The 23,182-nt window shown below is 33.7% G+C and overlaps 2 protein-coding genes across 2 annotated transcripts; both read left to right on the top strand.

Annotated features, from left to right (window-relative positions):
- The first annotated feature begins 5,021 nt into the window (after nt 1-5,021).
- On the top strand, nt 5,022-8,089 carry LOC127698356 (E3 ubiquitin-protein ligase RNF135-like). Its single transcript, XM_052201774.1, has 3 exons — nt 5,022-5,212; nt 5,425-5,608; nt 7,467-8,089. The coding sequence occupies exons 1-3, from the start codon at nt 5,091-5,093 to the stop codon at nt 8,010-8,012; spliced, it is 852 nt and encodes a 283-aa protein (XP_052057734.1). The 5' UTR covers nt 5,022-5,090; the 3' UTR covers nt 8,013-8,089.
- A 5,214-nt stretch (nt 8,090-13,303) lies between these two features.
- On the top strand, nt 13,304-22,413 carry LOC127698240 (tubulin alpha-1 chain-like). The gene is made up of 3 exons (XM_052201610.1): nt 13,304-13,381; nt 18,695-18,917; nt 20,439-22,413. The coding sequence occupies exons 1-3, from the start codon at nt 13,379-13,381 to the stop codon at nt 21,566-21,568; spliced, it is 1,356 nt and encodes a 451-aa protein (XP_052057570.1). The 5' UTR covers nt 13,304-13,378; the 3' UTR covers nt 21,569-22,413.
- Nucleotides 22,414-23,182: the final 769 nt, after the last annotated feature.

Here is a 23,182-nt window from a genome sequence, read left to right as displayed (position 1 = left end):
TTTTTTCAGAATATTTCCAATTATACGCTGACCTTCCCTTGTCTTTGAGATACATCGAATTTCTCCTTAATTTTTCCCCACCTGGTCCATTTAAAAAAAATCTTTCAATATTTAATCAAATTCACAGTATTAAAGCTTTATATGTGCATTATGAATGCATAAAGATACCTCAAAACAGCAAGTGTTATTGATTTTGGCAAAATTTGAGGATTCATCAAACAATGTACAAGGAAGACATTCTATTGAATGTAAAACTGTGTATAGTCTTTCTGATATACATTTATTAATGTTGGTTAATTATTTCCTCCGATGCAAAAACAGTTACAATATAGTATCCAAATAAGTGTCTTTAATATATGCAACGCTGAATAACATTTTTATTTGACTGATGTACTAGTATGCAAAACTATTGATAAATTTCAGTCTCTTTAGAGAACTTTTATGATATCCAAATCTCAGTTTTCTAGTTCGACTCAGAGTTAAACAAACTAATGGGACATTAGCCATTCCTCCTGTAAAAGTATGGCAAAATATGAATCGACATTTAATACATTTTATATAAAACTTTTGTGTTTCCATCTATTTTGAAATTAAACCCGAGAAAATCTTTTCGTAAAATATTTGTTTAAAATACTAAACCAACAAATTTTGGACCGCTCGAGTACATGATGTGACGTTCCTGTGATTTCATCTTGTTTGCATACAAGTGCAATTCTATTTAACATTTCTCTTAATTTCCTAATTGGTGTTTCGCTAAACCATTGTGCTACTAGTACTATTAGCCAAATTATATCAAATATAAGCACGTAAATCCTTAACTAGATCTAGGTCAAGGATGGAAGTATATTTAAATTTTAAATTTGAGTGATGAATAAATAACACATAACTGAACTTAAAAGAAAAGAATCAAAAGATAGTTGACTGCATACATAATTTTATGCTAATATGCAATCATGTTCAGAGAATCTCGTGGTATTCTGGTACTTGCTACCTCTCCATATTGGCGGACTTACATTAGCTATAAAAAAATCCTTAATTCAAAAACGACTGATTGATTGATGTATTGATGTTTGATAAATGTCCAGTGGCAAATAGTTAAAAAAAAAAGACACACATAATAAAAAAATCATCTAGAGGTCAACATACAACAACCAAGTGTCTTTGTAATATGTCAAACTCGAGTCTAAACAGCTGTAAATGGATTAAAAAGAGACTATCAAAGATCTGTCATCACCACATCAACACTGTACTCTACAAATAACAAACATTGAAATATGACACAAGTCCACAACTGACAGGTTCCTGACACTTTGGAAAGGCATATGAACTTTATGCAGGATAAGACAGTTTTTGGGGTCTAAAAACTTCTTCCTTTTTATTTCGATCACAGGACAAAGAAAAGGTACACGAAAGAACATACAATAAAAAATCAGTACAGGAAAAGCACTTCATAACTCATTTGACCTTTAAAGGCATATCTGTATATTAGGTTACCATAGGAGCGGAAATTACCCTTCCGTTTGGTGCATCAGAATTCAAAATAAAAACAAGAATATGATAGACTCATTTTTTCAGAATATTTCCAATTATACGCTGACCTTCCCTTGTCTTTGAGATACATCGAATTTCTCCTTAATTTTTCCCCACCTGGTCCATTTAAAAAAAATCTTTCAATATTTAATCAAATTCACAGTATTAAAGCTTTATATGTGCATTATGAATGCATTAAGATACCTCAAAACAGCAAGTGTTATTGATTTTGGCAAAATTTGAGGATTCATCAAACAATGTACAAGGAAGACATTCTATTGAATGTAAAACTGTGTATAGTCTTTCTGATATACATTTATTAATGTTGGTTAATTATTTCCTCCGATGCAAAAACAGTTACAATATAGTATCCAAATAAGTGTCTTTAATATATGCAACGCTGAATAACATTTTTATTTGACTGATGTACTAGTATGCAAAACTATTGATAAATTTCAGTCTCTTTAGAGAACTTTTATGATATCCAAATCTCAGTTTTCTAGTTCGACTCAGAGTTAAACAAACTAATGGGACATTAGCCATTCCTCCTGTAAAAGTATGGCAAAATATGAATCGACATTTAATACATTTTATATAAAACTTTTGTGTTTCCATCTATTTTGAAATTAAACCCGAGAAAATCTTTTCGTAAAATATTTGTTTAAAATACTAAACCAACAAATTTTGGACCGCTCGAGTACATGATGTGACGTTCCTGTGATTTCATCTTGTTTGCATACAAGTGCAATTCTATTTAACATTTCTCTTAATGCTAATATGCAATCATGTTCAGAGAATCTCGTGGTATTCTGGTACTTGCTACCTCTCCATATTGGCGGACTTACATTAGCTATAAAAAAATCCTTAATTCAAAAACGACTGATTGATTGATGTATTGATGTTTGATAAATGTCCAGTGGCAAATAGTTAAAAAAAAAAGACACACATAATAAAAAAATCATCTAGAGGTCAACATACAACAACCAAGTGTCTTTGTAATATGTCAAACTCGAGTCTAAACAGCTGTAAATGGATTAAAAAGAGACTATCAAAGATCTGTCATCACCACATCAACACTGTACTCTACAAATAACAAACATTGAAATATGACACAAGTCCACAACTGACAGGTTCCTGACACTTTGGAAAGGCATATGAACTTTATGCAGGATAAGACAGTTTTTGGGGTCTAAAAACTTCTTCCTTTTTATTTCGATCACAGGACAAAGAAAAGGTACACGAAAGAACATACAATAAAAAATCAGTACAGGAAAAGCACTTCATAACTCATTTGACCTTTAAAGGCATATCTGTATATTAGGTTACCATAGGAGCGGAAATTACCCTTCCGTTTGGTGCATCAGAATTCATTTCTTGTTATTTGATTGGTCATGTTGTGGTCCTTCATTCTTCGCTTGTATATCAAATGGACCCTTTTGATATCATCATACTTTTTCATAAAGCTTAATGAGAAACAGCTCCAAAAAAATTACGTCATGATTTATACTAACACAAAACGAAAAATAATAATGACAGACAACAACCAACGACACCTACTGGATTTAAAGCTCCTGGCTAAGAACAGGCACATAAAGAAGGTGGTGAGGAAAAATTGAGCGCACAACCTGCCCTTTCCCGAGAAATTGTTGTTACAGCACAACATAAGGACCAACATCAAAAATTAGTTGGCTTGACTCATTCGATCTTTATCAAGCACCCCAAAAAAGGCATGCAGCTACACAAAGACACATTACCGAACTAAGAGTACTCGCAGATAATGGAAGCTTGTTCAAAGCCAAATTTCAACTAATAGATAACCATGGTTTCTCTGACTTATAACTGTCAGCATTGACTGATACACATCTGTTTTCAAATCGTTTTGTTGTTTAATAAAACAAAATTTGTAATGAAGGTTAAACTGCTGTAAAAATATACATTTCTTTCATAAAATTTTATTTCATTCTAATTCCTGTTTTGAAATGTATCGCAGATATTGAATTGCATTATTATGTCGACTCTCTACGAGACAACTCGTGTATAGTTATAAAGTATTCTGGTGGAAAATGTGTACAAATTGGTGTCCTCTCTATCTTTTTTTATATTCTAAAATGAATTGCTATATCACGACATTCCTTTTCAATGTTTGATCAGTTGTGTTTTTGAAAGGTCTATAAGCATTTGTAATCTGGTTTGAATAATGTTTAGAAACAATGATTCGTAGACGTGTGCAAATGACCCTGATTTTGAAATAAATAAAGAGAAAATTTGCCTTTGCTTTTTTACGCGCAATTAGTCACATGCAAGTTCATTTTAATGCGGAAAGAAATTATATATGTATCGTTTTTTTCTTCAAAAGACGAAAATAAATAAATTATGAATCTGGGAACTTGTATCAAATGCACATAAATATCGATAAAATATTGAATACCACTTGCGCTGATCGCATGCAATTTTTTTTAACTTCTTTTACTGTAAGGGTCAGGGTTAGGTATAGGTTACGGTTATGCTTAATCTAGTATAGATCTACTTTGGTTAAGATCCCTAAAAAGTAAAAGAAGGCACACGATTTCATAAGAATCCGTTTTTTGAACTACTGGAAACACAGTCTTTCGCCTGCGTCCGTATAATGACTGATATTGGCGAAAATTGACTTATGCAAATAGATCTATAATTAAGCAATAGATTAAATAAAAAAAAAGAATAACAAAACACTTAAACATTGATTTATTACATTGAAAATACATTGGAAATACAAAATATAAAATGAACAATAGATCTTGAAACAAAATTATTGAAAGCAAAAGCAAAATGATAAGTATAAGTAACAATAAAACACTTTCATATTTTAACAGTTGCAAACTCTTCATCTAAATTACACTGATAGTGTTTGCCAACACTTTTTATCCGAACGTTACCGTATGTGAAATAATGCCCCATAGATGTACTCTTTGCTGCTTGTATATGGCTCACTGTTATCTCTATCGAGATGTATCATTCTTATACACTACACAAGGCACATATTGCATGTTACTGTCAGCATCCTTTAGATGTCTTATTACTTTGTTGAGATAAATCACTTCGTCAAGGTTCTGATTGTGCTGTTCTACCTCTTTCATAGTATCTTTGCTCACTAGTCTAAGACTCCTGAATTTTTTCTCTAAATCTAAATAATCCCCCACCAACGACGAAGTTTCATCACGGAGCTGTCTAGCTTCCTCCATCATTTCTACCAATCGCCTATGAAGGAACGACATGTTGTCGCGTATCAAGGGAATAGGAGAATGACTGTGTCTCGGTTGTTCATCAGCAAATGTCACTTTCTTTGGACTAGGGCTCCTGCTTCCCATCATTTATTCTATGCTTTACTACATCCACCAGCAACTAGTAATTCTTCTGTTGTTGCGGGAAAATCAGAAAACAGCAACTATATACAGCGTCACAATTCCAAAAAAGCACACAGACGTCACTAATAGTTGTGCTTTTACCATGGCGCCGGTCAAGACTTCACCAAACTTGTCAAGTAAAGGTATAATATATGGCTGGATTTGCACTTTTGTATTATGGAAATCGTAGACGCAAATAGTTCTTTTACGTCTTGGAGTAAGCTTCTTCGATGCAGCATTTGTCTTGGTGTGTACCGTCGACCACATACACTGCAATGTGGACACAGCTTTTGTACAAGGTAAGAATAGCCCAATACTACAAGATTCTACAAACGAATAAATGCTCATTATAACAAATATATGAAACGAAGATATAAAATAAGAAATCGCGCAAGCGTGAAAATTCCACAATAAACTTGCTTGTCAGGTTCGGATTGTCACGATGTAAAATAGAAAAATTTGTTTCGAGTCCCATCAGTATGCACAAAACAAATTGTCTTTATAATTTCAGCTGCCTTAAAAATCTTGCCAGACTGACAAAAGAACAATTTCCTCAATGTCCATTCGCAAGATTGAAGTTCTCTTGTCCGACATGTCGAAAAAGGACACTAGTTTCATCAGTTCTGAACAGGCGAATGTACGTCAATTACTCCATTCAAGATTTTGTTGAAAACTGGCGTGAACAAGATAAAAAGGTAGGACAAATAAGCGTTACAAATGTAGTCATATTTGCAACAAATATAAATCAAAGGAGTCACAAAGAAAAAAAAAGATCACATTCTATTGGGAATTAGAATTAGTCATGTCCATGGAACGGGCAGAAATAGATAGATATAAAGGTTACAAAAAAACAATTAGAAAACAAGATAATTCTCTCTTCGTTTTAATTTCCAAGCCGAGAGTCAAATTATTTCATCGGATTTTTTTGAAATGTCGTATGCAATTAGTTCTTGTTGAACTGCCTCTGAATATCAAAGAACGATGTACGTAACAATTATACTCCTAAAGATCAATTAAAACTTTGTGAAGCAAATCTATGAATGTATAGAATGCGCGTAAAGATACTGTAAAAGCATTCTATTTTGTTTTAAACCTGACCAAAAATACATTTTCTTCACTTTAAATTTGTTTTGAAACCTGCCCACAACATTTATTTAAACTTATATGTTTTATAATAGAGCAATGATCATTTCATTAAAGTTCGAAAACCGCCAAATTATTTATGCTTCGCCTTAATTTGCAAATAGAGTTGACTTGCCCTCCATCGGATAGTTGATTATATTAAGCAAGTCTGTTTATTTTGGTTATATTGTAGTTCAACATATATAACATGTCTTCGAGTATCTTTTTTCCATACAGGTATGCACTATTAAATATTTAAAAGGGCCAGACATAATAAATTCTTTAACCTTCGTGAATGAACTTATTATTTTGATATTCCCCGGTATTATTTTAATTGTCATACCAACAAACATTTTAATATAAAAATAATGAGATTAGGTATGATTGTCAATGAATTAATTAATTAGTCTATATCTACCAGAATTGACGTGGATATAAGCAATTATAGATCACCGTACGGCCTTTAATGATGAGAAGAATCCTTAGCGTATCGTCAGCTACAAAAGGCCCCAACACGAAAATGTAAAACCATTCAAACGATTAAACTAACGGCCTAATTTATATCAATACGATTCACGAAAAACATATATAATGGACATGGACCAACTACAGTCTCCTGACTTTGAACAGGCACATATAAAAGAATGTGGCGATCGTAAACATGTTTGTGAGCGCCCCCCCAAAAAAAACCTAAGTTGTTAACCCTAACCCGTTGATAATTTATCTCGACTCTTCAAATAAAATGTCCTTCAGTCACCACTTATTCACCATATCAAAATTGCTACAAGAAGCACTCAATCCTAAGTAGAATATATTGTGCATCAAAACGTACGTATACTAATTTCCCAAATTGCTCGACCTTCAGGAGTCCGTAATATAATAAAGATTCCAGATTATACAGCGACAGATCCTGGATTTGCGGCTACAAAAGGCTTCTTTGATCTAATTGACCAATGTAATTAAAATTAAAGTACGGAGCCACGAGGAAGTAACCCCCCCCCCCCCCCACAAAATGGCATAAGAAAAAAATACCAAACAGTTTTTTACCCTTACCTTTCGGTGAAATTATTATGGTCATGCCACAGATAATAATTATTTATATATTTTCAATTATTAGATGTCTTATATAAGCCAAGGTAACTATTATTTTAAAAGATGCACAGTAAATATTTTAAGATATATCCACTTTGAATGTTGCTGAGATTAGGCAAGCTTTTTGGTAAAGCTTATTTATACTTGCATAAAAGGTGTTTTGGCTGTTGGCTTTGAGAATAGCTTGTTGGACCTCTTAGAATACTCTTGAAATCTTGTATTGATTTCTTACCTAAGATGGCTATATATAAATAGCCAAAACTTGATCAATCAATATTTCACGTTTTCTTGGGTCCAAAAATAATTTTGGGGAGAATTACTAAGATTTTGATTTGTTAGTTTCAGGATGAAGGTTATGTTGCTGTTCGGTCTATTGCCACACAAAGCGATGACTCAATATCAGAACGAGTAAGCGATATGGAAGGAGATCTGGATGTTTCTGTCGAAGAGGATAGTCGGCTTCCTTGTCGGGTCGATGCCATTTCATTTCCTAGGTTCGATGGAAGTGATGAATCTCTCAATGGAAGAATTAATGCTGATGATTTTTCCGAGCAATCGGACTCTTTTTCGGACACTTCTTCAAACAGTGATCTGATGGACAACTTGGATCGCCTTGTTGTCTGGAATCGACAGCAGCGCAGACCGATGTTTGTAGGGTTTGTAGAGGTCTTCCGAAATTGGATCTATGAAATCCAAGAAACTTTGTTCGGAATATTTGAATGCCGAAGTCGGTCTGTAATGGCATTGATTTGGTGTGGATATACTTTTTCCATAATGATAATAGCAAACGGATTTTTTCCATATATGATTTTATACAGCTTCCTGTTCTTTGTTATACTATATGCAGAAAGCGCACAACAACGAAGAAACAGGATAAGACAGTAAATAAAACGAATATGAAAATGGCAAAACCTTTGGTCGATATTTAATGAACATGTTTAGAAAAATAAAGATGAAAGAGGTTTAATCTTATATAACGTTTGGTACATAATTTACCCCTTTGTACATAGAATTGTCATCACATTGTATGCCTGTACCAAGTCAGGCTATATGGACCGTAAGTTGTTTGTTGTTGTTTATCTTTGGTTTTGTGTCTATTTTTGTCCGGAGGAGCAGGGTGTTGGTGAAGGTTGTTGTACTGTACAATGCTTTTGGTAATTCCTGTATTGTGGTATGATGAATATGATGACGAAAACACGAACCCTATAAATGAACAATAAATTTTACCGGATAGAGTTGCAAAATATGAGTGTAATACTAGTTAATTCCGTCCGTATTTTTTTTGTTAAAATAAACATGGTTTTCACAATGTTTTCGCAAAAGGAGAGCAGAAGGTTTAAGATCAAAGGTAGAGGTCACCAGGCATTTGTGGCTGCAAGAGGTGCTCAGTTTCGCAGGCTCTATTTTTTTTTCAACTACAAAAAATATTCTGAAATGACTAAAGAAACTAATTATTGGTAATCCAAAACTTCATGTGCAATCACCGAACTGGTGAAGCCAACTTAAGCAGGAAAATATCTCGCATGATGATTGTAAATTTTCGACGGGAATTAAAAATTCAACAAATCAGTATTATATGTAAAAAAGGAATATGTGATCAGGCTGTTATGTTTATAACCATAGACCTGTGGTTTACAGCATTATACACATTAGTTTGCGATTTAGACCGACTTTCAAGCCTTATCTTGCAGCCTTGTATCTTCTGTGTAATGATTCAAAATTACAAGATACCAATGCTTATTTAATGCAACTGTTGAACATATGCGCCTTTTTGAGACTTATTTTTCATCAATAATGCTCGAAGCAAATTACTTGGAATCTAGAGTAATCAACACAAAAAAACGGATATCAAAATTGCATGGTAACACCTGGGTCTTTTGCGTAATAACCTGTAAACATTGCGTCAGTAAAAATTTCTGAAATATTAATTTCAAAGTAATATCGTAACAGTACAGAAATATTGATAATCGGGCTAGTTATCTCCCTTTGAAAGTCAAGATTAAACTAACAAGGTAACTAAGAAAGGCTACTCCAGAAACTCTCACAAGTAGGTACACTGAAAACAAACAAAATTAGAAATCTCAAAGTATCAAAAGTAGGAGATAATACATTTGTAAATCCCATATCATACAAGGTAGCACTTTTAATTGACAGTCGACATTCCTATTGGTACAAATATATAGACTTCATAACGGGGCTCAAGTTCTAAAGAAAAATGCAATAACTCTTTAACTACACTTGCCGCTATCTTGATCACATATATCCCATTGAACTTGCAATAAAGGATATCACAGACACGTTTAGGTTTGATCATGTATTGACTTACATCTAGAAATTGACACGAGGATCTGATCACAATTTGGCAAATATGAATTTACGACAAATAAATATTTTTCATTTTCCGATTTTGAACTTTCCATTTTATATAGCAACATTTCATCAGTACCTAAGTATAAATCTTCCATAAGATTGATACGATTTTTAGGGCTTGGGTTTCAAATCATGAATTGTTTGAAAGGGGTTGATGCTTACATGGACATTATTGAATCTGAGATTCGTTGTGGCTATAAAAGTGAAGTAATTTCTATGAAAGTTTTATGGACGCCATCATGTATCGTTTGACTGTTATGGAATATTTGTGTCACAGATGATTACGGACTTGTCCCATTTGTCGTAACCAAAATCCTCTTAGGTTTCCCTCATTAGTGATATCACCGAATGCGATTTATATATATAGGCAACCATACGGCCTTCAACAATGAGAAAAACCCATACCGTATGTCGGCTATAAAAGGCCCCGACATGAAAAATATGCAACAATTCAATTGAGAAAACTAACGGCCTAATTTATAATAAAACAGTTTACGAAAAACAAATATGACAGACATGAACCAACAACAACCGATTAACTACAGGCTCCTGACTTGGGACAGGTACATAAAGAATGTGGCGGGGTTGAACATGTTTGTGAGCGCTCAACTCTCCCCTAACCTGGGACAGTGGTGTAACAGTACAACATAAGAACAAACTATAAAAATCAGTTGAAAAAGGCTTAACTCATCAGATGGATACACACAGAAATACATCTAACAAAAAACACAAAGTGGACGTGGACGGGTACTTATACATCCCCAAAACAAAATGACACTAAGTACAGATCTGAGAGTACTCGCAGTAACTGACAGCTAGTTCAAAGCCAATAACAACTAATGAAAAAAATCATGTATCTAAGACTAAAATATCAATCAGTACACATCCAACATCCAATGGATTTAGTGTAAAGACGTCATTAACAGTCAGAGAAAAACATGACCTTGTGCAATGCTAAACTATACGTATCGACAGATTGTAGTACCGTGAAAGTACATATGTGTAATATTTAGTATGGTTTTAATTCACTGATAACAGAATCAATATTTACACCAATAAAAACAATATTCAAAGATTTAATTACAGTGTTGAATATGTAACCTTTTAGAATGAGTTTATTTAAAGGATTGATTAGTTTACCCGGATCGTATCTAAATTTCCGGGCTCGGTTTACAACATCACCGTAAAATTTAGGATGCGCTATTCCGTTTGAAATAAGTTTTCTACCAAGGTACAGCCAAACTTGCAGACCAAATGTTTGTATCTATCAAAGAATTTAGTAAAGGTTTTAAGTAATTTGTAGTAACGAAATCCCTGACTTAATGATTTACTAGTAATACATAGATTACGCTCATTGAGATCCAAAACGTCACTACTAACACGAGCATAGCGAACGAGTTGGGATATATAAACACCGTAAGACGGTGCCAAAGGAACATCACCGTCCAAAAAGGGAAAATTAACAATAGGGAAAGAAAAATTATCCCTTTTGTCGTAAATTTTTGTGTAGAATTTCTGGTGCAATACTGAAATATCTAAATCTAGGAAAGGACAGTTATTGCTGTTGATATTAGATTTATTTAAAGTAAGTTCCTTTGGGTAAATTTCAGCAGTATAGTTAGAGAATTCTTGATTATTTAACGAAAAAATATCATCAAGATAACGGTAAGTGTTGTTCAGTAAAGGAACAAGTCGGCTATTAACGGGGCACATTTGGTGCCCATAGGAATACCTACAATCTGTCAATAAACTTTTTTGCCGAAACGTACATTAATGTTGTCAAGGAGAAAATTTAGTGCTATCTTTCTCCCCATTTCTTACACCGCGTGATACATCCTCTTGTGGGTCCATTGATTTTGACAAAGTATTCTTTTTCATTAGTATTGACTCTTAACTATTGTTGAAAAATGTATGTTGACCTGTTGATGTTTTTAGATTTTTTGCATACTTATATTGCCGTGTTATTGGCGTGTGTACCAACAACTCCTTTGACTGAAATGAATTATGAATAATTCATTTTTAAAGGGCCCGCAGATGGCATATAAATTAACACGGATCACAAAAAGAAACAAAGAAAAAAAACATACTCCAAACATTCGTACTGATGATTTACGATTTAAAATAAAATGCACAATCATTGTAACTCTAATTTCAATAATATTACTGCAAATAGCAGATTGATATGACATTTTTCACATAATTAGCCATTGTTGTTATTTATTAATTTATTTGTAAATTGACCAGATTTCAATTTCTCTATTTATTTTGTTCATCTGCTTCTGACAAGGGGAGGATTGCTGTTACTGCCTATGATAATATCCGAGAGTACCGTCCCTTGGTGTATCCTGCAGATGAAGAAATATCAATCTTTACAGATAATAATTTAAGTTTATTCTTATTTTTTTTTTGGTTGTGTTATAGGGTTTACTTGTTCATCTGCTTTTGACACGAGGAAGATTGCTGTTGCAGCTATCCTTAAGCCTCGTCCCTTGGTGTCTCCTGAAGATGAACAAACTATATTTCATGCCAAGAAATTTCCTCCGTTGTAAGTTTGTAAACATCCCATAGAGCACATTACACGGATGATTAATATTGAACATTTGGTCGTGTTCTAAGCGACACGTACATGCAGGTCATAAATTAATTTATTGAAATCAAATATTTAACTACTAATGGATGCTTAAATGATAATTGTGCTGATGTGAACATTAGGTGCACTACTGGGCATAGAAATAATAATGGGAAAAAATATTCAAGTGTACTTATAATAAAATTGAGAATGGAAATGGGGAATATTTCAAAGAGACAACAACCCGACCAAAGAGAAGACAACAGCCGAAGTCCACCAATGGGTCTTCAACGCAGCGAGAAAATCCCGCACCCGGAGGTGGTCCTCAGCTGGCCCCTTAATAAAATTGTGTACTAGTTCAGTGAAAATGGACGTCACACTAAACTCCAAAACATATAAATGAACTAAAATTTAAAAAAATATACAAAACTAACAAAGGCCAGAGGTTCCTGACTTTGGACAGGCGCAAAAATGCGGCGGGGTTAAACATGTATTTTTATTATTAATGTCTATTATATTATTTGTCACATTATATGCTGTACAATGTCTCATGTTTGTTGCTTATATTGTCATATCTCAGGGGCAGATCCAGCCATTTATAAAAGGGGGGGTTCCTAACCCAGGATATAGGGGGGTTCCAACTATATGTCCCCATTCAAATGCATTGATCGTCAAAAAAGGGGGGTTCCAACCCCCGGACCCCCCCCCCCCCCCCGGATCCGCCTCTGTATCTAATTATAATTGTTAAAATTGAAATATGGACGAAAATAGCGGCAACGTGGGAGTGGACTGGAAAGTGTGTGTGAAAAAAAGGGGGGGGGGTGGTATTCTGAAAGTGACAAGCAAAAAAAAACGCTTTTCTATAGTCAAATAGTCTAGGAGTAATTCAGAGTCCTCTATCATTTTCAGCTTCATCCCCGGCTCCTTCGCTGATTATGCAGTGGTTAAGTATGGAAATTCTGAAATATATAAGGTCTATGACCTCCGGAAATACAGCAATTTTTACCGATTATTTGTGGAGGTCCTCAATGATTTATGAATATCCTAAATTCGAGATATAGAGTTCTGAAATATTTCAGGAGCTCCTTCAATACAAGAATTTGACTAGATCCGCGTATCATAGTACACCTGGGAACAGTATATCTAACAATATATATGTTCCTGAGTACACAGATAATGATAAAAGGAGGTCTATACCACCAGCGCCGTTGACTCCTCCCATTTCCGGTATTTTTTACAACACTTTCCCGCTCTGATTACAGACACTCTCAACGGCTCATTGACAGCAGGGAGAGGAGTTAATTCATAGAAAATGGTAAGACTAGTATTAGCAATACAAAAAAGACCAAGGAAACTTTGGTTTGCGATTGATTCTAATCATAAGGTTTCAATACCACAGAGTTCTAAAAGTAACAGTAAAAAAATAGATTCATTTTCAAAATTTTTTTTTGGGTGTATTCGATTGGTGAAGGTTACAGTATATAATATTCAATTATGGTTATAGAGCAAATTTTCATTTTGACAAACTATTTACAATAATTTTGCATTTATTCATGTAGCTATGTAAATTTCAATATTTGTCCTGAGGGCAGGATAATGGACAGATGGAGGAAAATGAATTTCGTGATCTGTAATTCATAGAAATCTGAACCACTCAAGTCGCATTATTCATGCAAACTTGACCAATGATATCAGAATTTGTTATGAGATCACTGAGTGTATGATCCAGGGGGATCTGCAAAAATATTAATTGACCAGGTTGGGTCCACTCAGCCAAATAAATTATTTTTGATTTTGTGGAAAATATTACAAAGTGCAATAAATCTGTTAAGGTTCTTAAAAAGGAATTGACAAATATAACTGTGTTTACACCACAAAATCTACTTGAGTACAGACAAACTGGTGCATCTAGATATTAAGTTTTAAGGCATGGCTGGACCTAGATATATAAAAGTAAATAGTATGCATTTCATGTTTCCGACAAATCTATCAAACCAACATGTATTTCTCAATTCACTGAAAAAAATAAATATATCAAATTTGTCTAATTTCGGAATGCAGATATATGTCTCCATGTTGGGATTGAACAGTTCAATGTTGATTTTACCATTAGTTTTATCAGAAATTCATGCCATAATATAGATAGTTGGGTTTAAAAAAATTGTCTGTCTGGAAGGTCATTGAGAATGTAGTTTCTTGTTAACTTCTCATTGTACTCATACAATCAATACTTGTACAAGTTTATATTATCAATCTATAAAATTATTCAGTTGCTTTAAAAGGCATTATCCTAAAAATTTGTTTTAGCAATGACAGGTTAACAAAGATAGAATTTGCCGGCTTTATGGGGTCTTTTTATTAGGTCCAAGGACACAGTTATCGTCCTTTGGTTTTCGTTGTCTACGAATATAGTCCCTAGTGTGAACAGTGTATAACTTGCATTTTTTTTTGATACACTTTCCCAATTTATTTCTTGATATTTTATGCATGAAATATTAAGTAAGGGGATGAAATTACATGTTAAAAAAATTTGGGTGCTGAATCTTTATGTTAAGTAGTGATTTGGTCCAGTTAAAAAAGGTCAAAAATTAGAATGTCGGAAGCTGTCAAACTGAATTTTAGCCCCCCTTAACACAGAATTGTCAATATTTTGAGTTAGAGCTGGTAGAAGTTTCTATAATTTTGATATTATTTGTATCAATAGTAGTACACTACACTGTAAAAATCTTTTTGAGATAGAGGAGGTGCGATTTATTTAATTTGAATTTATTGTCTAAAAGAAATGCACTACGAAATAACTGTGTTCTCGGGCCTAAGAGATGATTTCCGTAAATGTAGATTCTGTACTTTGGCAACTTTCCTGAATGGTTTTCTGGTTTCAATTTGTCAAACTCAATAAAAGTAAAGGATTTACAATTGTTTGACAGAAATTCTGTTAAAATGTCCCATTTTGGCATTATACGGCTAAAATAAGCATTTTAAAGCAGTTTCCATTTTATGCCTAAGAGCCATGCTGACTTTCTATCTGACAGCTTTTTATGTTCCTGATATTTGTGTTTCTATGCTTAAATCAAATTTAATTAACCATTTGTGAACTCAGAATCTAGAGAAAAGTAGATTATCACAGAAAAAAAGTGCAGAATATTTGTATTTATGTCCCTGGTTAAACGGCCTGTTTTATGTATGTGAAATGTGAAGAGCTTTGTACATAAAATCTGTAGTCCGTCACAAATATTTCTCTAAATCTGTTAAAAAAACACTTTACAATGATCAGTACACCCTATTCATTTCATATGCTACCATAATTTTCTTCTTTAGGATAGTAAGTGGTTCAAATATATGCCAAATGAGACTAAAACTACATGCAAGTTTTCCATTGAAAAGTGAAAAACTGGTCATCAGACCATACTGTCATACCTGCCAACCCTCCTGTTTTGAGCGGAAGACTCCCGCTCAAATGGCAAAAAATTCGGGAAATCTCCCGCTTGCCGGTACCCTCCCGCGCGGGAGTATAGAATCTCCCGCTTTTGGATATTTCAACCTTGAATGACAAGTCAACAATAATTACGTTTTTGTGTCACTGATGAGGGTTGTTTTTACCTGTAAATCACAGGCCATGTGAAATTAAATGGCTTCACTTGACAGCTTGGGTGTCAAACATAGTACTAATTTACGATCATTAACGACTTTTGCTTCAAGCTTTGTGTACTTCAAAGAAATTTCGGGTTACTTCCCCTGTTTAATCCTGTTTTAAGTTACCCTTATTAAAATAATGTGAATTGATAAAACAATATAAACTAAATACAAATTAAACAAAAAATCATAAAAGGATGGCAATTAAAAGATTTTGTATGCCTTAAGACAAAAAAAATAATCATATTTTAAAAATATCTTAAAAGATCTATACTTCTATTCAATGTTGAAATTTATAAGATATGTATTGAACCAATTTAATTGATCACATCTCAGTCATTACAACTGAACGGACGTGCTGGGTCAGCTCTCCTTTACCAGCTATCTTCGATGAGGGTTTACTGTTAGATGGATCAACGACTTACTACTTTCGATGACAGAAACCAATCCAACGCTGTACAGACTACGTTAGGCTATAATCCGCGTAGGGCTAATTCCCGCGTCAACATACACTCCAAAACCCATTATGGATGGGGGAGTGGTATGCCGAGTGACGTCCGAGGGCTGTATCCTAGGTGTTAGATGATGGACCACCATTTCACTGTCTCACAACTTTGGTCCTGATAATGCTTCCTGTCATCGTTATTACTATGTCCGAGACTCATCGACCAGTACTCCATCATCGTGGTAAGCGGGCTGCCAAGCTGACCAACCTGGCCCTGAAAGCAGCCGTTGTGAAGTAAACAACAAAATAGTCAACAAAACAAAAACAAAACAACTCACCAAATCCAAGATGGCGGCCTACCTAAATGGCGAATTCCAACTGATCCTGTCCGACTGCAAAAATATTTAAACGCTCAACAAACGCCTTCGGGCACCGAGCCAACCGTGCAAGGGCTGTATAGCCAGTCAAGGTCGTTAAAAACTTCCATTTGTTTGTTGTTGATAGAAACAATCAACACACCTCTGTAGGATATAACCATATTTAAAGAAACAAAGTATAACTAATAACTCTTATAAGTGTTTCGTAGATGAATAAGTAAACATGTCAAATATTTCACTTGAAAATGTAGTTCGCCGCAAAATCTCCCCCTCAGCTGTCATAGCTGAGAGGGAGATCTCCCTCTTTGAAGGTTTCAAAGGTTGGCAGGTATGTACTGTCTGCAAAAAAAAGTTGAATTCAAGAGTCCTTTTGCAATTAGACTTCTTGTATCATGACATCTTAGCATAGAAATGAGCAAAAAGTAACAAATTTCACTTCCTTATAGCCTCTGTGTGCATTTTTATATGTAAATATTGGCTACAGCCTAAATCGACTCTAAATAATTCTCAGTCTTACATGGCCTAAGACCATTTTATACTCATGTGGTATGCTTTTTGTAACTTTTCTTTACATTTAAAGTACATTTAATATATATGGAAGAATAATGTATGGTTAGAAACCTTCAAAAACTTCAAATTGGTTGAAAAAAATGCATGTTTATGTAAGGCTTCCCTTAATTCGAAAATCTCTATTTTCAGGCACAGGCTCATATAAATTTGACTTTTGAATAACTGTAATAAATCTGATAAATCAAATGAGTGTTCTGTTGCTTTTAATACTTATTATATTAAATTCAAGAGTATTTAAAAAGCAAATTTTTGCAATATTTAAATTTTTTAGGCCAAAATCTTGACAGTTGAAAATATATGATTTAAACGTCAAAAATAAACATCCAAAATTTCAATATTAAAATGGCCCTAGTTTCTATAATATATATCCTATGGCCATGAAACTTGGCCAACTATCTTACAATTGCCTAAGCTTAGGTCATGCAAAGTTTTATTAAAATTGGTCAAGTCTTTCTATCCTATTAGGTCCAAGGACACAGTTATCGTCCTTTGGTTTTCGTTGTCTACGAATATAGTCCCTAGTATGAACAGTGTATAACTTGCATTTTTTTTTGATACACTTTCCCAATTTATTTCTTGAAATTTTATGCATGAAATATTAAGTAAGGGGATGAAATTACATGTTAAAAAAATTTGGGTGCTGAATCTTTATGTTAAGTAGTAATTTGGTCCAGTTAAAAAAGGTCAAAAATTAGAATGTCGGAAGCTGTCAAACTGAATTTTAGCCCCCCTTAACACAGAATTGTCAATATTTTGAGTTAGAGCTGGTAGAAGTTTCTATAATTTTGATATTATTTGTATCAATAGTAGTACACTACACTGTAAAAATCTTTTTGAGATAGAGCAGGTGCGATTTTTTTAATTTGAATTTATTGTCTAAAAGAAATGCACTACGAAATAACTGTGTTCTTGGGCCTATTGTCCCCACGCAACACATTACGGTGGACATAGAAATACCTGGCGTCCATCATGTTTTTTTAGCGCTCTCACGTGTACAATTCTTGCCAGATTTTTATGAAACTTTTATATCATAGGTTGATATTAGCAATGTCTTGATCGAGTTAGAAAATCACTGCCGATCAATTATTTTTTTAAAGAGTTATGCCCCTTGGAAATATTAATTATATGGAAAATTGCATTGTCAGCGCTCTCATGTGTACAATATTGCCAGAATTTTATGAAACTTATATTATAGGTTTATATCAGCAATGTCTTTGACATTTTTTAAAATAAGCGCTGATCAAATAGTTTTAACGAGTTATGCCCCTTGGAAATATTAATTACAATGGAAACCACATTGCATTTGCTCTGAAGCCTTCATTTCTCTTAGATATTAATAAAAAGTTTTAAAGAACAAAAAAAAAGTGCTTTTTTTAGTTATTGCCTTTGTACCTTGGATAGATAAAATATGTGCAATGTGGGGGACATTGGAACTCTGTTCTTTTATTTACATGTAGACAACATTTCGGGATAATTGTATGACGACTTTATTCCTTAGAACTTCCGAGTATTCAGTCATTTATAAAGTATGCATAAAAGACATTTCTAGGTGTCCACTCTTGCATGTCTTGTGTAATTGGGGAATTGTCTTGTACATTTTCAGAGGGAATGCATCAGTGTTCATGTAGGACAGGCTGGAGTTCAGATGGGAAATGCCTGCTGGGAATTGTATTGTTTGGAGCATGGTATTCAACCTGATGGTCAGATGCCTTCTGACAAAACTGTTGGAGGGGGAGACGACTCATTCAACACTTTTTTCTGTGAAACTGGAGCTGGCAAACATGTGCCAAGAGCAGTATTTGTTGACCTGGAAACTACAGTTGTTGGTATGTTATACTTTCTTCTGATAGTTATCTCAGAAATTAATTTATTATATATATATATATGTAGAAGTAAGAATTTTAATTCTTGACATTTTCTTTCAAGGAACCATTTATTAAAGAATATCTGGTGTCATATGTTTCAGAAAATGTTATAAATTTTGATTTGGTATCGAAACCTAAATATTCAGTTATTTCATTCTTATGTATGTATGTAACTTAGAAAGTGTAATCATAATGTGAATGAAGGATTTATATTTATTGTTTATACTTATCAAGAATAAAAGTGTATACTGACATCCTTCTAAATAACTTCCATAATATATTAATAATAAGAATAGACAATAATCTTAAGTGAAGAATATGTATTTTCTGTAGGAATTTTAGATAATATTATTTTGAAGATTATGTTTAAGATTCATGTAACATTTCCAACCTTTATATCAAGTAAATTTTATATTATAAGAAAAAATCTAACACAAGAACCGGTTTGAAATAGCTTTTTTATGATTATAGATAAAAAGATTCAGTTGGAGTTCGGTTGGTGAGGTTACTGGAAACAATTTTTTTTTATATGGTTAGATTAAAGGTTTTAGAGACTTTATTTAGAAGATCAATGTCCTTACAGAGTTTGGGTTATGTCCCTTGGAAATGAGGATTCATTTATTACTCAACATAATTTTGTCCTGAAATGTATGAAATGTTTGTTGCTCGACCTAAATTTAACATATAAACATTTTGTTCACCTTTGAAAAGTGCTTAAGAATAAAAATCCCAATAAAAGGGCCTACAATATAAATCAATACATGTATAAATTTGGTAGGGACAAAGTTGCACTATAGTACAAAAATCAATGACAGGCCATCAATGTGAGTTGACTAATAATTAGGACTAGACTGTTTTCTTTTAAAATGATTAGGACAAAAATTTTTGACATAGGAATGGCCAGAAAAAATATTCAATCCTTGTAAAGTGCTACTGGTTTGATAATATTGGTTATTTCCTTGTACATGTACATGATTTTGTGACGCTTGTAGTGTCTCTGAGGGTATCATCAAATCAGTAGTCTGTGCCTTGGTACTGACATGGTTTCATTACATATTTTTCAAAAATTCCCTGTTGATAAACTGAGAAATTATCAAGAAACTAAGGTTCCAAATCTCTTGTGCAAAGTTGACCTTAGATGAATATTATTATTTTTAGGTCCCTTTTGGTCAAATAGCTCCTAATATTGCTGCATATTTATGCATTCCCTTCAAATATTAAACTTTTAGCGTTCCTGATGAAGGTAAAAATATATTACTACTGATAAGATCACATACTAAGGTTATTTCTTACTGATGATACAGATTTTACATGAATACTTATAAATAAAATCTGTCAAATAATTAAGAAAAATGGAAAATTGATCCTTTACAGATGTGAACATAGAAGTATGATAACAAGTAAGTACATTTACATGTATATTTGAGTGAGGACATTATCTGTAGCCTATTTTCTTTATTTTTTTCATATATACTGTTTCAGATGAGATAAGAACAGGTACATATAGACAACTCTTCCATCCTGAACAATTGGTATCTGGTAAAGAAGATGCAGCAAACAATTACGCAAGAGGTCACTACACCATTGGTAAAGAGATTGTAGACTTAGTTCTTGACAGAATTCGTAAACTGGCAGATCAGTGTACTGGTTTACAAGGTTTCCTCATCTTTCACAGTTTTGGTGGTGGCACAGGATCAGGATTCACTTCCCTGCTTATGGAACGTCTCAGTGTTGATTATGGAAAGAAATCAAAATTAGAATTTGCCGTCTATCCAGCTCCTCAAATTTCAACTGCTGTTGTTGAGCCATACAACTCCATCTTGACCACTCACACAACCCTTGAACACTCTGACTGTGCCTTTATGGTTGATAATGAGGCTATCTATGACATATGCAGACGTAATTTAGATATAGAGAGACCGTCTTACACAAATTTGAACAGACTGATTGGTCAGATTGTCAGTTCCATTACTGCTTCCTTAAGATTTGATGGTGCATTAAATGTCGACCTTACTGAATTCCAAACCAACTTGGTACCATATCCACGCATTCATTTCCCTTTAGCTACATATGCTCCAGTCATATCTGCAGAAAAAGCTTATCATGAACAACTATCTGTTGGTGAGATCACCAATTCTTGCTTTGAACCAGCCAATCAAATGGTAAAATGTGACCCACGCCATGGCAAGTATATGGCTTGCTGTATGTTGTACAGAGGAGATGTAGTCCCCAAAGATGTCAATGCTGCCATTGCAACCATAAAGACCAAGAGAACCATCCAGTTTGTTGACTGGTGTCCAACTGGCTTCAAGGTGGGAATCAATTATCAACCACCAACTGTTGTCCCAGGAGGTGATTTGGCTAAAGTACAGCGAGCTGTCTGTATGTTGAGCAACACCACTGCAATTGCTGAGGCTTGGGCTAGGCTTGATCACAAGTTTGACTTGATGTATGCCAAAAGAGCTTTTGTACACTGGTATGTAGGTGAGGGTATGGAGGAAGGAGAGTTTTCAGAGGCTAGGGAAGACTTGGCAGCTCTAGAGAAAGATTATGAAGAAGTTGGTGTTGATTCTGCTGATCAAGAAGGAGAAGAGGAGGGTGAAGAATATTAATTCTAAACTTCGTGTTTTATGTGGCATACAATGAACAGAATTTGTGCTTTCAATTTATAGTGCATGCATACATGAGATTAAAGTCAGATCAGTACTCAATAGGCAAAATTAGTTGTAATTATATTGAATCAACATTAATCAAGGTTTTGACATAAATGATATGTATATGTATATATTAGTACACTCGTTAATAATAAGAGGATAATGTAGCATTCTGTAGGACATTTAAATCATGTGATTTTTAAATATTTTCAGTTTTGCTGGTTGCAATAATTAGCAACTTTCTTGAAATTAATATTTTGTAATAACTTTATTTCATAGGGAAAGTATTCAATCTTCCATCTGTCTGGTGTCAAGATAATATTTCATCAAGGGTTAAAGTAATTTTAGTTTAAACTACAGTTAATGTTATTTAAGGACACCTTAAAATATGAACTGAAGAAAATAAATGTCAACGATTTACAAGTCAATTGTACATAAACTGTTTTAACATGAACACATTTAGTGGGAAACTTTTGAAGGAGTAACTGAATTAGGAGAAGTTAGGGGGAAATGTGGTAAATTAAGATATCTTTCACACCAAACCATCATCATATGAAGACTTCCCCAGTGATCTTTAATTAGTAATTATCTTACCAGCAATTAATGACTATCTTATTATTATACAATGTACCTATGTATTAACTCAACTTTTCGAATATATTATACACATGTATTACTTTATAATCATTTCTTTTTTGTTTGACATTGTGTATGTGTTTGATCATGTGATTTTGAAGGGGAAATGTAAAATTTATATTTGTGTCCATATTTGATTCATACAAATTAAATATTCAATTGCAATAGTTAATGAAAATTCACCTTGGCATTTTTCATTTACTCACTGGTACCTGCATTGAATCTGATGAACAGCAGTACTTGATGTAGGATCATATTTGGTAAAAACACATCAATGAAACTGCAACATAGCAATTTAACACACTTGAACCATAAGAATCTCTGTTAAGAGATGCTGTACAATTCTTAGTGACAGATATCCAGTTTCTTGAGCACATCAAACATTTTGAAAGGTCCGATGTGGGATATGAGCATCTCTTTGATATGTTTTATATCATCTGGCATCCATTGTAAACTTTTTTTTTTAATGTTTTCTTGAAACTTCTGGTCCAGTTAAAACTCAACTTGACAGAGTCAAAAAGGATGTTAGGCAACACCTTTTGTCTAGCCAAAATGGATACTATTACTAACATGGGGATAATTAACAAGAAAAATCAACCAAATTTTTCCCACAAAAAGGGGCGGCCCAGGCACCCTGGCCACCCCCCCCCCCCTAAATCCGCCTCTGAAATGAATGATATTAGCCCTGTGGGGCCTCTATATTTAAGTCTCCCAAACGAAGTTTGGGAAGACTTATTGTTTTTGCTCAGTTATTATTATTATTATTATTCTTCTTCTTCCTCTTCCGCCGCTTTTAAATTTGAACTTGTCCGCACCCGTTCTCCAAAACCGCTTGTCAGATTAACTTAGGGTTTCACAATATGTTAGACTAACATGTCTAGTGGTGCAATCAGGGTTTTGTTTGTGCAATGGGGTTTATAAAGGGGTACTTTGAGG

This window comes from Mytilus californianus, unplaced genomic scaffold, assembly GCF_021869535.1.
Source record: "Mytilus californianus isolate M0D057914Y unplaced genomic scaffold, xbMytCali1.0.p SCAF_1, whole genome shotgun sequence".
Lineage (NCBI taxonomy): Eukaryota > Metazoa > Mollusca > Bivalvia > Mytilida > Mytilidae > Mytilus > Mytilus californianus.
This window is presented reverse-complemented; position numbering and strand designations above follow the sequence as displayed.